This window comes from Triplophysa rosa, linkage group LG11, assembly GCF_024868665.1.
Source record: "Triplophysa rosa linkage group LG11, Trosa_1v2, whole genome shotgun sequence".
NCBI lineage: Eukaryota > Metazoa > Chordata > Actinopteri > Cypriniformes > Nemacheilidae > Triplophysa > Triplophysa rosa.
This window is the reverse complement of record NC_079900.1, coordinates 19,104,213-19,125,495: the sequence shown is the minus strand read 5'-3', so window position 1 is coordinate 19,125,495 and position 21,283 is coordinate 19,104,213. Positions and strand designations below refer to the sequence as shown.

Here is a 21,283-nt window from a genome sequence, read left to right as displayed (position 1 = left end):
TCTCTGCTTCGGTTTCTTTCTGAGGCATCCAGCCCTGTGGTCTGGAATGATCATCACGGCGTGTTATTTTTTTGTCGCGTTTGTCTGAGGAAATGATCCAACACTTCTGGGAATGGCCTTCAAATAGGAGATGCTTGGGTGGAAAACTGAACCGATCCGTTTTATGGCTGTCCCAAGTGTGAACCACACAGCACGACCCCCCGAATCATTTTGTGAAAACAGAGACATCTTTGGTCAACTGAGCTATATACAGTAGATAAGGCATGGTTTATTGCATAAGCCTCTTGTAAAACCCTTTCAATCCTGCATTTAGTTTGACAAATTACTCTCAGCTTAAATCAGCCATAAAGCCACTGATGAAGTGCAGCACATCACAGTTTCCTCAGGTCTGGGTTGAGTGAGCCGAACGCTTCTTTTACTCTGGTGGGGATTGGAACAGTGAAATGATGGGGTCTTCATGGTTGGTTATCACTAAAACACTCCGAAACTTGTCAAATAAAGTCTTTAGCTGGGAGCGACGCATGTTCTCATTGTACATGATCTCCTCCAGGTGGTGATGGCCTCGGAAGTAATGCAGCAGCCTAAAGAAAAATGATAATATTCAGCAGGACTGACAGAAATATAACTCAGATTACACTTAGTATTACTATTCATCCCAGGTCATCCATTTAGTGCGTATATGTACATTCAGTTTTTGAATTGTTTTAACTGGGGCTTGATATTACATGCTAGATGAGGACCTGATGGTTTTATAAAATATAAAATCAGCTCAGGTTTGTATTTCTTACAAAAATCTTTGTGACTACAAATATAAATTCAGATTATTAAAGGGATAGTTCATCTTCATTTATTCATGCTCATGTCATTTCTTTCTTCTGTAGAACACAGAAGATGCTAATTTAGCAATTGAAGAACTTCACTATCCAAGAAGTCAAACCAAGGTTTTGGATGACATGAGGCTGAATAATTGAAGAAAGATCAATTGGTTTCATTTTTGGGTGAACTATCCCTTTAAGCACACCCTACAATGGCTTTTCAGAGCACTTCTGTCACCTGGCGAACAAGCGCAGGTCCTCTGGGTTCTGTGCGGCTGGGACGCGGAGGATGGCCTGCCGCTTGTGTTCAGTCAGGCTGGCCAGCAAGGTCTCTGTCATTCTCTTATTGAGAGGAGAGTCTCCTCCGTTCTGCAGCTCAGCACTCGAGTTCTCCATGCTGGGACTCGTCAGAGTCATGTCATCGCTGCTTGCTGCACGGAGAAATCGAGAGAAATGATACGGTGACCTTTTCCCTGTGTGTAAAACATTACTCTGTCATAAATCAGTGTCAGATGGGCAACATACTAGGAGAACCAAAGCTCAGGGCACTGGGCGTGCTCAGACTTCGGCCCGTAACGCGTGTGACTAGGGGTGGCTCCTCCTCCTGCAGTCCAGGCTCCTCCTCAATGGGCGGGACCATCAGACAAACATATGTGTGGAGTTGATATAGCTGCCGATGCTGTAGCATCCACACCACCATCTGAATGAGCTGGGCCTGTTGAGATATATACAGGGTCTGATACATCATGAGTTCAAAGGTGCCATGTTTGTCTGTTCATTTACACTATGTGCAAGTCAACCTATGTTTGCTCAGTTAGTATTGTCTCAGCAAATTAAATTAGGAAGAGAGAAAAACATTTCACGTGTAAATAGTTCACATAAATCAACTTGCAGTATTTCTGCTGACTATAATGTTCTCTATATCGCAAACGCTCCTCTGAACACTAACCTCATGCACAGGGGCGTCCAGCGGGTTCCTGAACTCAGACAGAGACACGGGGAGTGAGAACTTGGCTAACATGGTGGGCAGGTCATGACCTGGAAACTGGAGAGCGAACTGCTCTGCAAGAGGTGAGTAGCTGAGGAAAAGAAGACAACAAATTCCACCTTCATGTCTAAATACTTTAAACAATGAAAAAACTTTAAGTCTAAGGTGTATAACGCAACATCAACAACAAACAGTTTTCTGGTGTTCACTCACATGCAGATGTTTGCATGAGGGGACAGCATATACACGTTGTTCTCACAGAGGGGATAGATAATGATAGCTTTGCCCCAATACACCAAATGTGCAGCTATCTGGAAGACCTGTAGGTGGGAGTATAACATTAGCAAAGGACAAAGTGCACTCTGGTCAACAGGATCCACACAAACACAGAAAACTTTCATTTACGTTTTTTTTTAACATACAAATCATGTATACAGGAAAGCAATGAAGTTTGTAAGTAAACGGGAAGAATTTAAAAGAAACACAAAGTTTGTATCTAAGGCACAGTCCTGGTATAAGCTAAGCCTTGTCTGTGAAACCGGGCCATAATGTTTACGTCTTGTCTCTTTTGTCTATATTCGTAAAATGTATTTATTTTTTATTAAAACATATTAAATGTCACATTATTAAATGTTTACTTAATTGTAAGTGCCGTAATTTATTCAATTGTAAGCTGAAAAGTCAAAAATGAAATATATATATTGAATATTTGTGATAATTAACATTATGCCATATAAGCTGTAGATAGGCTTGTGCGCAACCTTCAACCTTACTTTATTTTTGGAATAATCAAATCTATCCACTAGGTGGCAGTATGAGTATACTATAGCAAATGTGTCTGTGGGATAGTTCACCCAAAAATAAAAATTCTGTCATGAATTACTCACTCTGGAGTTGTTCAAAATCTGCATAAATGTCTTTGTTTGGTTGAACACAGAGAAAGATATTTGGAAGAATGCTTGTACTATGCTATAGTAGGAAAAATTAGAAAGGTAGTCAAAAGTGCCCCAGAACTTTTTGCTGTCCTACATTCTTCAACATATCTATTTTTTTGTTCAACAGAACAAAAAAATATATAAAGTAATTTTTCCTACTATGGTAGCCTATGGGGACCAAGAACTGTTTGGTTATAAGCATTCGTCCAAATATCTTTCTCTGTGTTCATCAGAACAAAGGCATTTATACAGAGTTTGAACAACTCAAAGGTGAGTAAATGATGACAGAATTTTTATTTTGGGGTGAACTATCCCTTTAATAACTAATTGATGAACAATACTTATATCTACTTTAAAGTATCATTTAATTTACATCTACGATAAAGGCAATTTTAAAAACAACACTGTTAAAGGGATACTTCACCCAAAAATAAAAATGCTGTCATTATTTACTCACCTTCGAATTGTTACAAATCTGTATAAATGTCTTTGTTCTGATGAACACAGAGAAAGATATTTGGAAGAATGCTTATAACCAGACAGATTTTGCCCCCCATTGACTACCATAGTAGGAAAAAATAAAATGGTAGTCAAAAAGGCCACAGAACGGTTTGCTGTCCTACGTTCTTCAAAATGTCTTCTTTTGTGTTCAACAGAACAAAAAAAATGATAAAGTAATTTTACCTACTATGGGAGTCAAAGACCTGTTTAGTTATAAGTATTATTCCAAATATCTTTTTCTGTGTTCCTTCAGAACAATTAAATTTATGCAGATTTGGAACAACTGGAAGGTGAGTAAACAGACAGAATTTTCATTTTTGGGTGAAGTATCTCTTTAAATATGCACTGTATGCATTGGTTGTTTATGATGGCCTGTAGGTGTCAGTACAGCATTTTCACAGCTGCCTTTGAAGCAAAAATGCAGCTTTTCTCTGTGGCTTCCATTTGTCAATGTGATAAACATAAATCTGCACGTTTGTTTGAACAGTCGTGAAATATAGCTTTTCACCTGTAGGAGAGCTAGATCGGCGTCCTGCGCCAGCTGCTGCAGGTTCTTCACGGCTGAGCAGGTTTTGATGAGTCGCACCAGAGCAGGAGAGCAGTCCAGAGGAAGCTGAGATAGCAAAGACTTCTCATCATCCAGCAGAAGCAGTGCATGATACGACCTGCAGGAAACACACCACACAATCCACATTACACAGAGAGTAAAATAACACTTGTTCTTTATAACGCAGGAAAGCGGAAGGCGCAAAGACAGAACGCAGTGTCAAAGCTCATGGACTTTTTGGAAGTTGCAAAATGATAACATGTTTGAATGGGCATGGCACAATTGTCTCTTTATCAAGATATACAGACACAATAACTCACCGAATGGCTTTAAGACTGCGCTCAAGAGCCTCAGGCGGGATGTGTTTCCCCCCCACCCGGTGGATTTTATGTGGAAGGCAAAAACTGACCTCCAGCCAGTTATTAATGTGAAGCCGCACGACTCCGGTTGTGCAGAGGCTAAGAATAATACACAATGTATAACATTATCATGACAGGAATTACAAGAGAGAGTCCTTATAAATCCAAATAGTTCATAATATGTACATTTAAAGGGATAGTTCATATAGCAAAAAATACAAATTCTGTCAGAATTTACTCATTCTCATGTCAATCCAAACCTGTATGACTTTCTGACTCTTCAGGAACAATGGTAACCAAACAACACAGGACACAAAACCCCCAGACATTCCTCTACAATATCTTTCACAGAAGAAAGTCGTATAGGTTTTGGATGAAATGAGGGTGAATAAATGATGAATTGTTATCTCTTGAAGAGTAACACTCACCTGTCATATGCCTCTTTAAGGTCTCTTGCTAATTTACACTTGGGAAGGATTTGGCGAAAAGGGGACTGTGGGGTGCCGTCCGCTATAGTGGTGAAAATCATGTAATACCTTTAATAGATATTTTTGCAGTGTAAACAATAGACATGTTAAGGGAACACGAGCATTACTATCAGTCATGGTGGTGACCTCATCCTGCACAGCCAGCATGAGCTTGGCCTCTCTGGTGAGATACTGACATCGGCGCTCCTCATGCTGCAGGGCTATGGCAATGCGGCGAGATAGATTATGCATACAGTTGATGACCGAGTCGTCGGCATTGGCCTAAAAAGCCAGCACAAGAAAGAAAAACGGTCATTTTAATATTGATGAAGAGAACTTTATTGCAAACAGTCAAATTAAGTTATAGTACATCTTATCCCAACACTTTGTTTAATGTTAATTTCTACATATACAAACACTATTTTTCACATTTCAATGGAATTGACATTAGTAGTTATTATATTTAATGACAATGAATGAACAAAGACCTATAGTATATTTATGAATGACCTAGATCAGAGTTACGTTTACTGTAGTTTTATTAATGTTTATGTGTTTATGTCAGTTTGTTTTATCTGTGTTGCTATATGCTACACAGGTTTAATTTATTTAAATTTCAGTTTATTTAATTTAGTTTAGCTGTAAATGTACAGTTAATAATTTTAGTGCCTCAACTTAAACTTATTTCAGTTTATTGCCAAGGAAAAAATGTCTTACTTTTCATTTAGTTTAAGCTTTTTAATTAATATTTATGTATAATTCAATTTAAATTAACAGAAATGTTTGATTAGTTTTAGTAAACTATAATAATCCTGACCTAGATTAATTAATGCTAGATTAACCTAAATTAATAAATGCCTGTTGATTATTATTAGTTTATTATACTTAATGTATTAACAAAATAAATGTTTTGTCCAACCTCTTCCAACCTTGTTTGTTTTCCAACCAATGTTTAGCTTTCTTAAGTGTCCTTCTCACAGAACTGAAGCACTTTTTATATCCAAAATATAAAATTTTCCCTAGGTTTTTTATATACAATGCCCTGCCCTTAAATTCTGCTATATTATATAAACATCCATTAAATAACCCAGACTATTATAACGTAATGTGCCTGTCAGACTATGCATTTATAAATGTATAAAGCATGTAAATGCATCTATAAATGCATGTATAAAGCTTTTGCGTATCACATGGCATGTATGGCTGTGACCATATATTGAGACTTATTTTGTGCTATGAACATAACATTCCGAATTAGGGATGGGTATCGTTAAAATTTTAACGGTATTACTATTATCGATACTGCTTATCGGTCCGGTACTTTAACGGTATTCTTATCGGTACTTTTTGATATAAAAAGAAACAAACTAGGAACAGAATTAACATTGCTTTATTTGAATTAACATAATTAACAATAAATAAATAAAATAAATAAATAAAATAAACAATTTACAACTTTTTCACAAGTTCTTCCTTAATCCTTATCGACCCTGTCATATTTTTTTTCTAAAGGGTAATTTTACTCTAAATAGTTATGTATTTGTACATGTTTATTTTGTGTATACCGCACTGAATTATTTTAGTTCTCAGTGTAATAATAAATGATTACACACATAGGCTGATTTATTTTTTTTAAGTTAACTAATAGAAAATGGATTAAATGTGTCATTTCCTTTCACCCATGTGGAATTAGCATAGATTTTAAGGTAAGGTTATGGAAACCAGTTAGATCGAATTTACATTTGTTTTAAATGGGATGAATGGCATTAGCACATATTATAAAGAATGTTCAAGCATTCAGCAGACATACCTGACGTAGATGGGGCATAAGTAAGGGCTAAGCAGTCAAAAACAGTGCATCTCTCTGTCTGTACATGATGCACTTTTGACAGATTACTTGTGTTTCCACCCTTACAAGCAAAGGTTTTGTTGCACTTGTGGCTACGAGCATTGTCACTGTTAGCATCAACTTTGGTGAAGTGTAACCACACTTTTGAACGTTTAGTTCTCTCCGCCATCGCCGCGAATTAAGAGCGTCTTTCTTCTGTGCGGCTGTTCGTGTGTGTGCGCGCTGTGTAGACACAAACTGCGCGAGAGACACGTGACGTGACGTGACTTGCCGTGCCGCCTCGCGCGCTCTGCTGGGAATAACGAATATGCTTGCACCAAAGACTAAATTCTTGGTGTTATTGAAAATTACAAACGATTGTGCAAGATAACGTTAATGTAGCAATAACATATACGTTTTTTCCCCCCCGAGAACCGATACGGGCGGAGTATATCGATGCTCCGGTCTTTCATAATTTTTCCCCGGGGCCCGTTTAATACCGGGTTTCGGCAACGTTACCTATCCCTAGTCCGAACACAAATTTATAGAGACACGTATTTTTACAGTTAGTAGTGCTGATGCTTTTTAATGGAAAACTTGTATACAAATCCCATGTGCTTTTATAGAAATTTACCTTATTTTTATACAGCTTTTCCTCATGTCTCTCATGCTAAAATGTTTTTTTTTTCTTTGTTGCTATGCAACAATGCAAAATTGTTAAGCGTTAGAAAATTGATGAATTTAATTAAAATGTAAAAATATGTGCAATTATTATACCAGGTTTTAATGTATGATGATTAAGAAGTGCACAGATGGTAAATTTGTTGAGTCATGTTGTACCAGAGAAAGGGAGTGGGGCTATGGTGCAGAACTGATAGGAACATGAGTGTGCATTTTCTACATCTGTGACTCAGCACTCTGTCATGCTGGCACAGGGGTGGGTGTGATCATGGTCAGTTTGATTAAGGGGGAGAGAAGGTCCTGCCCCTGTCGGCCTGTGTGATAGACAGCATGCTGGACGTTTATCACAATTCACACCCATTCTGGGAAACTAAGACAAACCTCTTGACCTTAGCTATCCCCCCACAAACAGCTGAGTCACTATAAAGTGTCCACATGAAGTATTTGAACACTTAGCTGCATTTTAAAACGTGTTCATAAATTTCATTGCGTTAAGATAAATGCAAAATATAAAAGGGGCATCTGTAAACAAAATATGCTAGACCCATTACTTGAAACTCATTTTCTTAACCTTCGAACTAAGTAAAATTAAAATAGTGTCTATATTAAATGTGCAGTATATATAATCAGTCAAGGCATATAAAATGAGTAACCAGAAGTGTTCGTAATATTATGTACTTTAGACACGTTTTACCAGGTTTTATAACCATTAAGTGTCAGTATACTGTGTGGCCTACATAATATCCTTAATTCTTATAGTATTTATTGTTTTACAATTAAACAAACATCTTTCCAAAAATCTTTAAAGTAAATGCCACTAGGTGAGATGTTGTTTTTAGGTGTTAATTTTGATCTAATGCAATGCCATTATTTTGTTTAAATGGTGATGTAATTTCTTCCTCAAATAATGTTGTAAGTGTTTTTACGTTTTAAAAAGAAAACCCTAAACCATGCCTGCTTTATTTGTTTATGTGGCGCATATGTGGGTCATGAGACATGGTGCATGTTATTGTAGTTTTTTAATTTCTTAATTTCTAAAGAACATTTGTCATAACTATTTAGGACGATAATGTGACTTTTCAAATGAAATATTTGTTTTTCATTTCAAGCTTTAATATGTTCATTTTTTCTTACCCTTAATGCAAAAACGACACTAAACAGGATCATGGTGGGCAGCTCTCTTTTGGGGGAGGGGTCGGTTTTAGAAACCTGGGGAAGCAAATGTCATAAATGAATACAATTAGACTGTGCTCATAATCATATTCATACGATATGTTGACACAAATGAACATCTCTGATCAATTTAGAGCCATAATATGAATATGTTTTCCTTGTACTTCATGTTTGATCTTTACAGTAAATTTATCAATGCTCCATAGAGAATACTGGTCAGCTTTGAATCGGATCCTGAAAATAGTACAACCCTAGAAAATCATGGTGTCATTTCTTGAACTTAAAACATTAAAACTTTGTGCAATAAATATATAACATTTAAACATACAACACAAAATAATAGCTAATAGTTGGATAAATACAAGAGATAACAAAAGAGAAACAATCACATTCTCCATATATGTACATTACTTGTACATCTTTTTTTACAAGCAAATACAATGCATTTGCTAATGGGGAGGGGGGTATTTGAACATTTTTTGGCATCAGAACATATTTTCTCTCTGACAGAAGGTGGAGCTCTTGGCCTGGGATCATAGCAGTCTCTGGTGACTTGGCAAAGAGCAACTTAACATCAGTGTATTCATGCATTATTCAAAATGTAAGTATAACATGGTCCCCAAATTCCACTTTTCAAAATATATCATTACCTTTGCTAACACCAATACAACAACAGATATCTGAAGTTAATAAATCGGACTTATTTCTATCTAGATGGCTTGCATGTCATCTCTTTTACAGAACTGTGGCAGGCTCTCACCTGAATATTGTGCGGTGGCTGCAGTAAGGTTGGATGACCCACAAAGCGCACGTTGTCAATTTTGAGTTCAAACTTCTTGCCGCACATATCAGACTTGGTAGCCAAGATGGTGGCGAGAATGATATCAGAAAACCTTTATGATGAGAAAGAATAAATAACAGAAAAAGGAATGAAGAACAGAGATCATAAGAGGCTTTACACTGAAATGAATGAATTTGGTGTAATTACACTGGAGGATCTGATTGGATTACAAGCACTAATCTAGTATTCAATAAGAATTATAAACCAGTTTTCTAGTTTCTAGGGAATGTACATGGAAAGAGTGATTCAGCAAATGCTTTGGTAAAGTCTTTGACTTTCTTTTGAATCCAAAAGTTACAATTAATTCTACAGAGGCACTTATAAGTGAGAATAAGTGATGATGGAAGAGTAGGTAGAACTCCTTGGTAGAGTTGTGAATCTTCAAAAGAAAGTGACAGATTTGTGGTGATATAAATTAATTTGTTCATGATATATCCAACCCAGATAAAGCCTTTAAAGTGACTCAGATCCCAAGGAAGCCCATGGAGCAAAAACGAGTGGTCTGATTTAAACCTTTAATCTCGATCAGTGGTGAACTTTTTTAAGAGTGTGAGTTTGCATTATTGCAGGCCCATCACCTATACATTTATGCATATTTTTTCATGATTGCAAAACTGATTCTCCCATAATACTGTTTTTCAATTTAAAAAACTTTTTATAAAGTGGTGTACAAACAAAAAATTGCCATTGCTATTTGGTGCTGATACTATGAATTTAAAGACAAAACAATTACCCACAATTTCTCCGATTACATTTTCAATTTGAATAAATATGTGAACAAAACAGAACACGTACGCCAGAGAGGAAAGGTAAAAAAATGGGGTGTACTGGAAAAAGGAGAGGTGGTTTAGAATGGTGGTTTCATCTTACCCTGCTACTAACTGTTCATCAGTTAGTGGAGTTTGTTCTCTGAAATAGGAATAGGGCCACAAAGAAAGAAAAACAAAAGAAAACAACAAAAAACTAAATGCAGCACACAAATTTTGAATAAGGCATAACACAGGAATGTGAAAAATAAACCAAATAAAGAAATGATTCGAAAAATATTCTAATTTTGTTAACTTAAGTACATTATAATTTATTTATTGATATTCTGTTCCTAATTGTTTTTAGATGTCCTCTGTATGGATATGTACTGGCAATGAAACTGTTTTGTGTGCTGTTATTGTGAAGTGTTACCATATGATGTGTCTTGAAGGCCGGAAAGGCCAGGGGACTCATTTATAACCGTTGCGTACGCACAAAACATGCCCTGAAAGATGCGTATGCCACTTCCTACGCAAAAGATGGGATTTATAAAAACAAACTTGACGGGAAAATTTGTGCACCTGCACGCAAACTCTGACCCTTGCGTACAGACTTTTTAGAGACAGTGCAGTTTGGCGACACCGATGGTGAGTCGAGGGACTGACTGGAGATGATTGAAATGAAACGTATTGAACTTGAGAAGTTGCTTCTAGACCCCGATTACATTAAACAGACAAATAACTTTTAATCCTCATTATGCATTCTAATTATAAATACATGCATGGTCACAATACCAATTTAAATAAATAGAAGGCATTAAATAATGAAATAAAAGTACATAAATTGAATTCCCTTAACTTTCATTTTCTAATGATCTCAAGGTGTATGGGTTTACCACTCATTGTCTGATTATAATGACAAGGTGTAAAGGATTGAATTTGATCGATGTAAACATAAATACTGCGGTGACACTTTTGCATAGTATTGCATGATGGATGTGCTTGCATTGCTGGAGGACTATGGCAACCTTAGGAATGAAAGAGTGTTTAGAGACGATGAAGATTTCCTGGCCCATGAGACGATTTAGGTTCCCTAGACTAGAGGCATGTTCTTGGCTCGCTGTGCTGAATTTCAAACTGAAATGACATCAAGTCATTATGTAAAAGTTAAACAAAAATTATATAAATTTACAGGGCTTGACATTAAGCATTGTCAAAAGTGGTTGTCCTTCGGACAAGTAAGCTTGTCATTCACTTGTCCGAGTACAAAAATTACTTGTCCAATGATAAAAAAATGATATTTCATTTGAATTCTCAATATAATTGTTCCGGATCTAGATTGGTCAAGTTTGCTTCTAAGCATTTTAACTAGTGTCCGCTTTGGCCGCCTGAATTTGGTTATAGGCCTACTCTCCGTGACTGCTATAAAACAAAGGCAAGCAGTAATTATTATTAGTGTTAAGGCTGTAGGTTAACTTTTTTTGCACATAGCGCTGGTGCTAGAAAGGTTTAAAGTTTGGTAGCAAAGGCCAAACTGTAGGAGTATAAATCGTCTGTAGTCATCATTAAATAAAAATGTGCAAGTGTAGTTCATCATGAATAGGCAGATAACTGACAAAAGACATTAATGTTACATACAGATGAATAAATTAGGGCCGTATCATTTTTAGATTACCTAAATGTGTTTGAATATTTCTCAGTTGTGTATTTTTCCTTTTTAACTATATAATAGTGGTATATTTGTCCACATAAATTACTGTAGTATACTATAGTAAACTGCAGTAAAATTCTTAGATACTATAGTGTTTTTGAACTTTACTATAGTATACAGTGTTTATCAATTCACTACAAGGGCACTACAATTTTCAAAAGCAAATACTAGAGTACACCAGAGTATTTTTTGTCTGAGTGTTCAATTTAACGGGACTTTTATTTTGACGGGTCTTCGGAAGACGCTTGCTTGCAGATAGCTTCACTCAAACAGTAAAACGATCATAAAATAAACTCTCAGAGCAACTCTGACTGGAGATGAAGTTCATGTGTTCACATCCTCATACAGTGCAGACGCAGATACATCCTCGACCATCACTCGTGTTGTATGCAGTGTTGGGTAAGTTACTCTGAAAAAGTAATTAATTACTAGTTACTAATTACACATTCGATAATGTAATTAGATTACTGTACAAGTTACTCTCTCCAAAAAGTATTTAATTACTTATTACTAATTACTAAGGGTGTGCAAAGCAGCCGGTATTTGTATCTGTATTTGTTGAGGGGGGAAAGTATTTGTATTCGAGTAAAATTCAAAATAGGCGTAAAAATCCAGTTTTTTTGCGTTACACTTCTAATTTACGTTATAGTGTACGTAAACAGAGCGAACATGAGAGCACCCGACTGCAGACGTCAATAATGCAGCGTAATGGAATAATCTCCCGATCAAACTCCGCTTCCCGAAAGTTATAAACTGCCTCCGGAACCCAGTTAAGGTACAAAAATCTATTCAACAAAAATAGTGATGCACGCAGTGAAGTATTTTTTCGCTCAGCCGAGCCTTCTCTGTTGCTGTGTGGAGCAGCCTGTGTCAGTCACCTCTTTTACCCCCCTCCCCCCCGACTCCTGAATGTCACTCACTCACTCACTCATGCGGGCATGCACTGCGGTCTCATGAGAAAACGCAGCTTTTTGATATAAAGTTTTTCTTGTTCCCGAATACAAATATTTTTTTAAGTATTTGTTCCAAATAAGTATTAGTAAAAAACACGCTATTTGTGCCTTTCCGAATACCGTATTCGGGTTCGGCTCCACCCCTACTAATTACTTTCTATATCCTACATCAACCTTGATGAGTTAAGTGATTCAAGGATAGACATGAAACGACTCTTTTAATTCATTCAAATAAATAATATTAAACTACATAAAGTATTATTATTAATTACAAATGTGATCGTCGGAAGATGTGTATTTTTTAGTGTGCTATCTTCACTCAGTAAAATGTTCTGAAATAAACTCTCAAGAGCAACTCTGGAGATGAAGTTTGTGTGTTCATGTCCTCATAAAGCGCAGACGCAGGCAAATTTATGAGCATCACGCGTGTAGCACGTTAAACTGTGCAGTTCATTCACTCAGACACGCAGAACAGACAGATGACATGTGTAAATAACAGGATTTGGCATCCACTAGTCCGCATCTAGTTTTATGGACTCAATGCAGCCGGAAAACAAGTTTCACTCGCAAAATAGACTAAAACTAAGTAAAAGAGCAGTTCACCATTTCAATAAGCTATCAGTTATTTATCAGCATGAGAAATACGTGTGAGCGCGTGAACAGATTAAAATGCATGTGTCTCACGGTGAATGCATGAGACTTGAGAGCCCTGTAACATGAATAGAGTTTAGCGGGCTGTGCGTTAGTAATAACGGTCCGTGGGGAAACGCAGTGCTCCGTGTGTACTGTAGTTAAATGGATTAAACAAAGCTGTTGCCTCGATGATTTTTTGTATTCGAATTACTCGAGTAACTCGAGGAATCGTTTCAGCCCTATATACAACTTAAGACAACTGTAAGATTTGCACATTTCATTTTTAAAATCCTCTGTCAGTTACGCGCCGAGTCAGACAATTGTATTTACACTGCAATAAATCTCTTTCTTTTTCACTGCAAAATATCTCTTTCCACTAAAAATAGTTCAAAGATGTTCAACTTATTATCAAAACTGCAAAAATGTAATTTGATTTGTAGTGTTTAAAACAACTGAAAATACTATTTGGCCAGTTTTGTTTTTATGGATATTTTGATATATTTACTTTAAAACATAACAATAACACTGGATGATTTTTAGCAATGTAATATGTATGGCACAAATGACATTTATAATTCGTATCTCATACTTAGTGTCTTAGCGTCACCTTTGGCGATGTTAAACATGGTGTCAGTGGATGGGAATATGCATGGAAATGATATGAAGATGAGGTTATGCATAATAAATCTATGCTTTGCAAACTCCATATGGTGATTTAGGGGAGGATACAGGGTGGAGATGCACGTACAATCTTCCTCTGACTGGGATTTATAAAGGTATTTTTGCGCACATTCTGGTGCAAAATGTAGCTTTTGTATGTACATACATTTTTTCTATGAAATCTACGCAGAGTTTTATAAATGAGTCCCCATGTCAGGATCTCATACTATAATATCAAGTATTTATGTTGCCTCTCCATGATTATATTTATAAACTATTAGTGTTTTTTTAGGGGTGTTACAATATTATGGATATCGTGTGATCCCAATAGCAAAATTGTCTCAATATTATCGTGGTCACATGACTGTATGAAACAATAGGTCTTTCGGGCCTAACAGAGAGAATGTTAGAAAAAATAATAGATGTTACCTTTGGCAAGGTCCATCTGGTGCAATCATTTTATTTTATAAAAGGTCATTTGACCCATCTCATCCTATAACTCATACCTCTAAGCAACAGTTATGATTAGAGGATAAAAAAGGGGATGCTTATGGCACATTTCCAAGTCATCATTTGTCATTTTAAAAATAGCAATAAATATTGTGCCGTGGAGGGCTGAACGATTAATCGAAATCGAATCGCAATCGCGATGTGAGACGTTGCGATTTGCTAATCGCAAGAGGCTGCGATGTGGAAGCGATGTGAAAAATAGGAAACGCGTCTGTTCCAAGCCCGCTTTGAGTGGCATTCTTGCTAACCAACTGAGTGAGCGCAACTCCATTATGCCTAATCAGCACTGCCCCAGCCAACTGCATAAACGTCCGTCATTAAAAAAAAAAAAACATACAGAAGGCAGGAGAGAGACAGTGTGTGTTATTATGGCATCTGCAGAGTCAGATCGATCATTAGGCAAATAAATACTAAAGAACCGTCCAATTCAGAAGACCGCACACATAGCCTGTGTCATACTCGCGCGACTCTTCCCCGCGTTGCGCGTCTCGCGGACGAGCCGTTTAAACTTGACGCGCATACACAGCCTGTTTCGTAATGTATGGCGTTATTATAATGACAAATGTCGCGAGCGCATTATTACAAGGCGAGAGCGCATTCTTGTCATACGAGCGCGCGAATCTCTCCGCTCGCACGCCGATTTCCTTTGCTCGTGCACAAAACTGGACGCGCGCTTTCAACTATACGCTGCTCTCTTATGAATTTTCTCTCCTCTCGCTCAGTGAGCGTGTGCGCACTCAAAATGCGTTCCGTGCGTTCACGAATCCTTTGGTACTCTTGCTCTCGAGAGGTCCTCCTGTGTGTTCCAGGCATCATAGGCTGTCAAAAGTAGTCAACCAATCAGGGATAGGCTTCCACGTCGGGCCAATGAAAACGCGACCTCTTAACTACAGTAGGCCTAATTGTTAAAAATGCTTGATGAAAAGAGTTGTTTTTCGTGTTCTTTTCTACAAAAGTGTCATGTTAATGTGTAATTCTTGTAAAATAGTACATTGTAAATTGCTGAGTTTCATTCTTAAAAAATATTTTAATATATAAACCTTTTAATGAGTGGATTCTTGCGTGTGGGTAGGTGGGTGGATGGGGGGCACCATGAGGTCTTAATACGCCTCTGGATCCACCACGTTCTCAGGTAACAATTTTAATATATTTGATGCAACATTATTAATCAAATGTACACTCACCTAAAGGATTATTAGGAACACCTGTTCAATTTCTCATTAATGCAATTATCTAATCAACCAATCACATGGCAGTTGCTTCAATGCATTTAGGGGTGTGGTCCTGGTCAAGACAATCTCCTGAACTCCAAACTGAATGTCAGAATGGGAAAGAAAGGTGATTTAAGCAATTTTGAGCGTGGCATGGTTGTTGGTGCCAGACGGGCCGGTCTGAGTATTTCACAATCTGCTCAGTTACTGGGATTTTCACGCACAACCATTTCTAGGGTTTACAAAGAATGGTGTGAAAAGGGAAAAACATCCAGTATGCGGCAGTCCTGTGGGCGAAAATGCCTTGTTGATGCTAGAGGTCAGAGGAGAATGGGCCGACTGATTCAAGCTGATAGAAGAGCAACTTTGACTGAAATAACCACTCGTTACAACCGAGGTATGCAGCAAAGCATTTGTGAAGCCACAACACGCACAACCTTGAGGCAGATGGGCTACAACAGCAGAAGACCCCACCGGGTACCACTCATCTCCACTACAAATAGGAAAAAGAGGCTACAATTTGCACGAGCTCACCAAAATTGGACAGTTGAAGACTGGAAAAATGTTGCCTGGTCTGATGAGTCTCGATTTCTGTTGAGACATTCAAATGGTAGAGTCAGAATTTGGCGTAAACAGAATGAGAACATGGATCCATCATGCCTTGTTACCACTGTGCAGGCTGGTGGTGGTGGTGTAATGGTGTGGGGGATGTTTTCTTGGCACACTTTAGGCCCCTTAGTGCCAATTGGGCATCGTTTAAATGCCACGGCCTACCTGAGCATTGTTTCTGACCATGTCCATCCCTTTATGACCACCATGTACCCATCCTCTAATGGCTACTTCCAGCAGGATAATGCACCATGTCACAAAGCTCGAATCATTTCAAATTGGTTTCTTGAACATGACAATGAGTTCACTGTACTAGAATGGCCCCCACAGTCACCAGATCTCAACCCGATAGAACATCTTTGGGATGTGGTGGAACGGGAGCTTCGTGCCCTGGATGTGCATCCCACAAATCTCCATCAACTGCAAGATGCTATCCTATCAATATGGGCCAACATTTCTAAAGAATGCTTTCAGCACCTTGTTGAATCAATGCCACGTAGAATTAAGGCAGTTCTGAAGGCGAAAGGGGGTCAAACACCGTATTAGTATGGTGTTCCTAATAATCCTTTAGGTGAGTGTATATTATAAATGAACGGTAAGGAGAGTTTGGTATATTGCATAGAAGTTCAGTTTGTGCCCTGAACTTCTGGAACACTGAATGCAGAACACTTACAGTGTCTGTCTGCAAACGCATTAAATGCATAACCAAATAGGTATAGAATATTATATGATATTTCAAATGCTCCAGTGCTATTATTGTTTTGATATGTACCGTTACTTGTAGTAAATATTATTTTAGAATAAAGCTAACTTAAGACACCAATCTAAATTGTTCGGTAATCAATTTAGTACTATTTTGACAATATATGTTTAGTGTAGGACATGCATGAGGACCACATGAACTTGAGGGTGTTGGCCTGTTTTGTCTGAATAACATGGTAGTTAAACTGACGTTTATATGTAGCCTACAAAGCATCCTAATGCCCCGTTCATTTCTAATACACATTTGACTAATAATGTTGCATCAAATATATTAATATTGTTACCTGAGAACGTGGTGGATCCATCTGCTTCGTTGAAAACGTCGAGTCACTTTCAACCAATAAGATGCCATGTAAGAGGTCGCGTTTTCATTGGCCCGCCGTGGAAGCCTATCCCTGATTGGTTGACTACTTTTGACAGCCTATAATGCCTGGAACACACAGGAGGACCTCTCGAAGAGCAGAGTACCAAAGGATTCGTGGTAGGGGTGGGCGGATCGATCTAAATATCGATAGTATCGATGCCAACACTGGTATTGGTATCAGATCGATACAATTGTAATTGAATCGATATTTTAATTTAAATATCTCACCTCTACGTTCATTATACTTTGCTCGTGTCTTCTACCTCTACAATCCTGAGCAAACGCTGCTTTCACATCCTGGCCCACTTTGCTACTCCTCCCCCTCCTGCTGCGATTCGTTGTTGTGTCGTCACGTGACTCACTGACACAACGCGCCGAGGAGCAGCGAACTGAGTGAGCGAAGCTGATAGCACATTGAATGAGAGATCAGGATGGCCGAGAGGAAGAGAAGCGTTGTGACTTCAATACATTAATAAAAAATATTGTCTAAAGAATTGATCATTCATTCACCTGAGAAACAATGACATACTGCTCCCCCTACACAAAAGTATTTTTTTTAAGTAAAAAGTATCGTATTGGTATTGGTATCGGCAATACTGACCCTATATGTATTTGGTATCGGATCGATACCAAATTTTGCAGTATCGCCCACCACTAATTCGTGGACGCACGGCACGCATTTTGAGTGCGCACACGCTCACTGAGCGAGAGGAGAGAAAATTCATAAGAGAGCAGCGTATAATTGAAAGCGCGCGTCCAGTTTTGTGCACGAGCAAAGGAAATCGGCGTGCGAGCGGAGAGATTCGCGCGCTCGTATGACAAGAATGCGCTCTCGCCTTGTAATAATGCGCTCGCGACATTTGTCATATATAACCCATAAGTAACGACTCCTTATTACTATAGCGTTTTACAATTTACAATGACGTTTATAGTACTTGAGTCCGGCTCGGGCATCTGGCAATATGGACGAGGCTTGACGCACGCGCGCACCCTGTGTAAACTCACGCCTAGCTCCGCGTTTCAAACAAATGTAAATTCTATCTAACTGTTTTGCTAATTTCACTTGGATGAAATTAAACATTCAGCACATTTTTTACTTGTTTTAAAAAATCCCACATACTTAAACAATAATAAATCAGCCTATGTAAACTATGAACTATTTTAATAATTCACTAACACAATAGAAAATGTTATGGATTTAAGGGTTACAATGGGAGTTGTATTTGTTTTAATGGAAACTATAATAGTGTACACTGGTATTTGGATTGTATTGGTGTGATGTAATCTGGAAGTTGGGAACCAATTGAACAACAGTAAGCCCTATTTGAATAATGCCCAAAGCACACTACAAAAATTAATTTTGTAATGGTTTTAATGGAAACAATTAAATGTTTTTATTTTTGTTGTTTTCTTTCAGGGTAACTATACCCATACTGTGCTCCACACAACAATATTGAATTGAAGCTTGAATTAGAAAAGTTAAAATCGCAAATCAAATCGCAATCGCAATGTCTGTCAAAAATATCGCAATTAGATATTTTCCCCAAATCGCACAGCCCTAGTGGGCATTATACCGAGGTATTACCATACAGTGAGATTTTGATATTGTCACATCCCTATGGTTTTTATATAAACCAAATATATAAAAGTGGTTTTTGGATTTAAACTAAAAATCAATTTAACTATTATAGCTGGTGTCCTGGCTTAAGTCTAGTCCGAGACTAAAATGCATGTTTGAGCCATTTTAAGGTCTCTCAAGATGCACACCACTAACGTTGTAGGTAGGCATATTTGTAAAATCTACCTAATTTAACTAAAACCTAGTCCTGGCTTAATCTGAAACCTTCCGAATAACAGACAGAATGAACACAACCAAATCGCTGGTGTTCTCTAAACAGGCCACCAGGGTGTATAACATGTCATGCACAACAACATAGATGTCAAGATGTATGGACAGTTGTGGTTGATTTAAGTGGTGGATATATACTGTATATATACTTTTTTTTTCCTGCTTACTATGTTGGCACATTCTATTGCAGTTTTTAATAAAAAAGTCTGAAGATGCTGTCGATGTTTGTATTGAAATGCTATCAACTATCAATATGTACAAAGGTGAAACATAACCAGGGAATCGTTAAAACATTTCTTTGCATAGTACCTTGAATCACCATCCTGGTCTTCTGTAGAATCACCTGAGGTATTCAGCACATATGGACTCCGCTGTTTTGCTTGAATGGAAAAACACATTATTTAAAAATGTCTCGAACACATTTCCTCTGTATATATTATGATTGTAATATGACTGATAATTGAAATGTGTTTGAAATTATCATTAACTACGTGTCAATCACTGAATCGGCAGGTGTGGCTGTTATCATATCTGGTGATAAGTTTAAAGTCTAGAACAACATGCAGAAAAAACTGAGACTTACACGTTGCGGATGAAGTGCTTTCAGAAACCCTCTGGAATGGGTATCGGAAAAGTAATTTATTTCCTCTACTGCCAGAACTAACCAGGATAACGCTAATGGGACTTGTTTTTTCTCCAGTTTGCTGCAATCTGATTTCTGACCGTTTCCCCATTACTTTCGCGTCTGGATTTGAATCTACAGACCACTGCTTGTACATCCTGACGCCTTTTCACTCAAATATAATCACGAGAAGCTTGTGCTAAATATCTGAATATGTGGAACGCAATGAGTGTAACATCAGTTTTATTTGTCATCGCGACAAATGTCATGCAGAAGTAAATTTGATAGTGTGCAAGCTAGCTAACTTATTACACAACATTGACATCAGTTACGAGTATCATTTACTAGACAGCAAACCATATTTTTGTTAATCCAGCAGTCACCGGATGTTGTCACTGAATATGTTCACTAACAGACAATAAGGTTAAGCATTTAAAATAAATAAAAGTTATTAACAATCAGAAATGTAGAGCACTGGCGCAACCCGTGCGTTAATGTTCTGGTGTTACACAATATACTTTCCGTGCAAATCATAACGACAGCATATAATGGTTCCGCCACACACCTCATTCATTTCAATGGTAGTTTTTTTCTCAGATTTTAAACATTTTAAAGACTTTTTAATGCTTTTTTGGCAGTTGAATTTTAGGATGGCAAATTTAGAAACTCTTTGGATTGTGGCAAATGCTCCTGTTTTACATGAGGTAAGCACGTTTTTACTTGATGGATAACTAGTATTATTTTTAACACACACACACCGTTTGTATGGCAATACTAGTGGGGACATTCCATAGACTTACAGGGCTCTAAAGTGCGAATTTATTTATTAATGGTGCGACTAAGAAAAATCTGAGGTCGCACCGGTGCGACCATGCAGCCGTTCGAGGGAGAAAAAGTCTCCGCGATTCTGAAAGTCTCCCTGTGATTCAACAACAGACACATTAGGCCCATATCGTGGTCTAAACCAAACAGGATCGTGAAGGGCGGGCCCCCCTCTGATTGGCCGTGGTCCAGATTTTCCTGTACGTGTGTATACCAGACGTCGCGTTAAACGAAAATTCTCTATCATTGACAGATTTTTTTTTACCAAAAACGGCCGTTCGTCCGCCCGTCCGTCATTTTGACGGATTACAATGAGGGCAATTTGTAACTCCCCGTTTCCCTTCATTAGAGCGTGATATGCTCGCGAAGGGACATGCGTGTTTTCACCTGTCATTGTTGTTACCGACTAGACATATGTGATGCGATCTGGGAAAACCCGTCGGATGTCTCGCTGGGACGCGGTTAAGACAGTTCACCAATCAAAGTAAACCACATAACATGAATGAAGGAGTAGCAATGCACATTTCACCAGTCCTCTGTAAACTACGGCATGCAAAGTTTTTCATACAATGTTTTCGTGAGATGACAGAGCTCCCCGTTTGCAGCACCAGGAGTTATCCGATCGCAAAACATACAAGGGATGATCAAACGTCCAGACACTATGCACATGATAAACAACGTAAAGCTTGCTTCTCT

General features: G+C 37.8%; 1 protein-coding gene across 1 annotated transcript; it reads right to left on the bottom strand.

Moving 5' to 3' along the window:
* Nucleotides 1-19: 19 nt before the first annotated feature.
* Nucleotides 20-20,290, bottom strand: nprl3 (NPR3-like, GATOR1 complex subunit). Its single transcript, XM_057345711.1, has 14 exons — nucleotides 19,727-20,290; nucleotides 19,453-19,522; nucleotides 10,006-10,044; nucleotides 9,055-9,187; nucleotides 8,256-8,330; nucleotides 4,741-4,894; nucleotides 4,574-4,655; nucleotides 4,107-4,244; nucleotides 3,748-3,904; nucleotides 2,017-2,123; nucleotides 1,765-1,894; nucleotides 1,341-1,530; nucleotides 1,054-1,246; nucleotides 20-581 (listed from the first exon to the last, which is right to left on the bottom strand). The coding sequence occupies exons 1-14, from the start codon at nucleotides 19,920-19,922 to the stop codon at nucleotides 416-418; spliced, it is 1,830 nt and encodes a 609-aa protein (XP_057201694.1). The 5' UTR covers nucleotides 19,923-20,290; the 3' UTR covers nucleotides 20-415.
* Nucleotides 20,291-21,283: the final 993 nt, after the last annotated feature.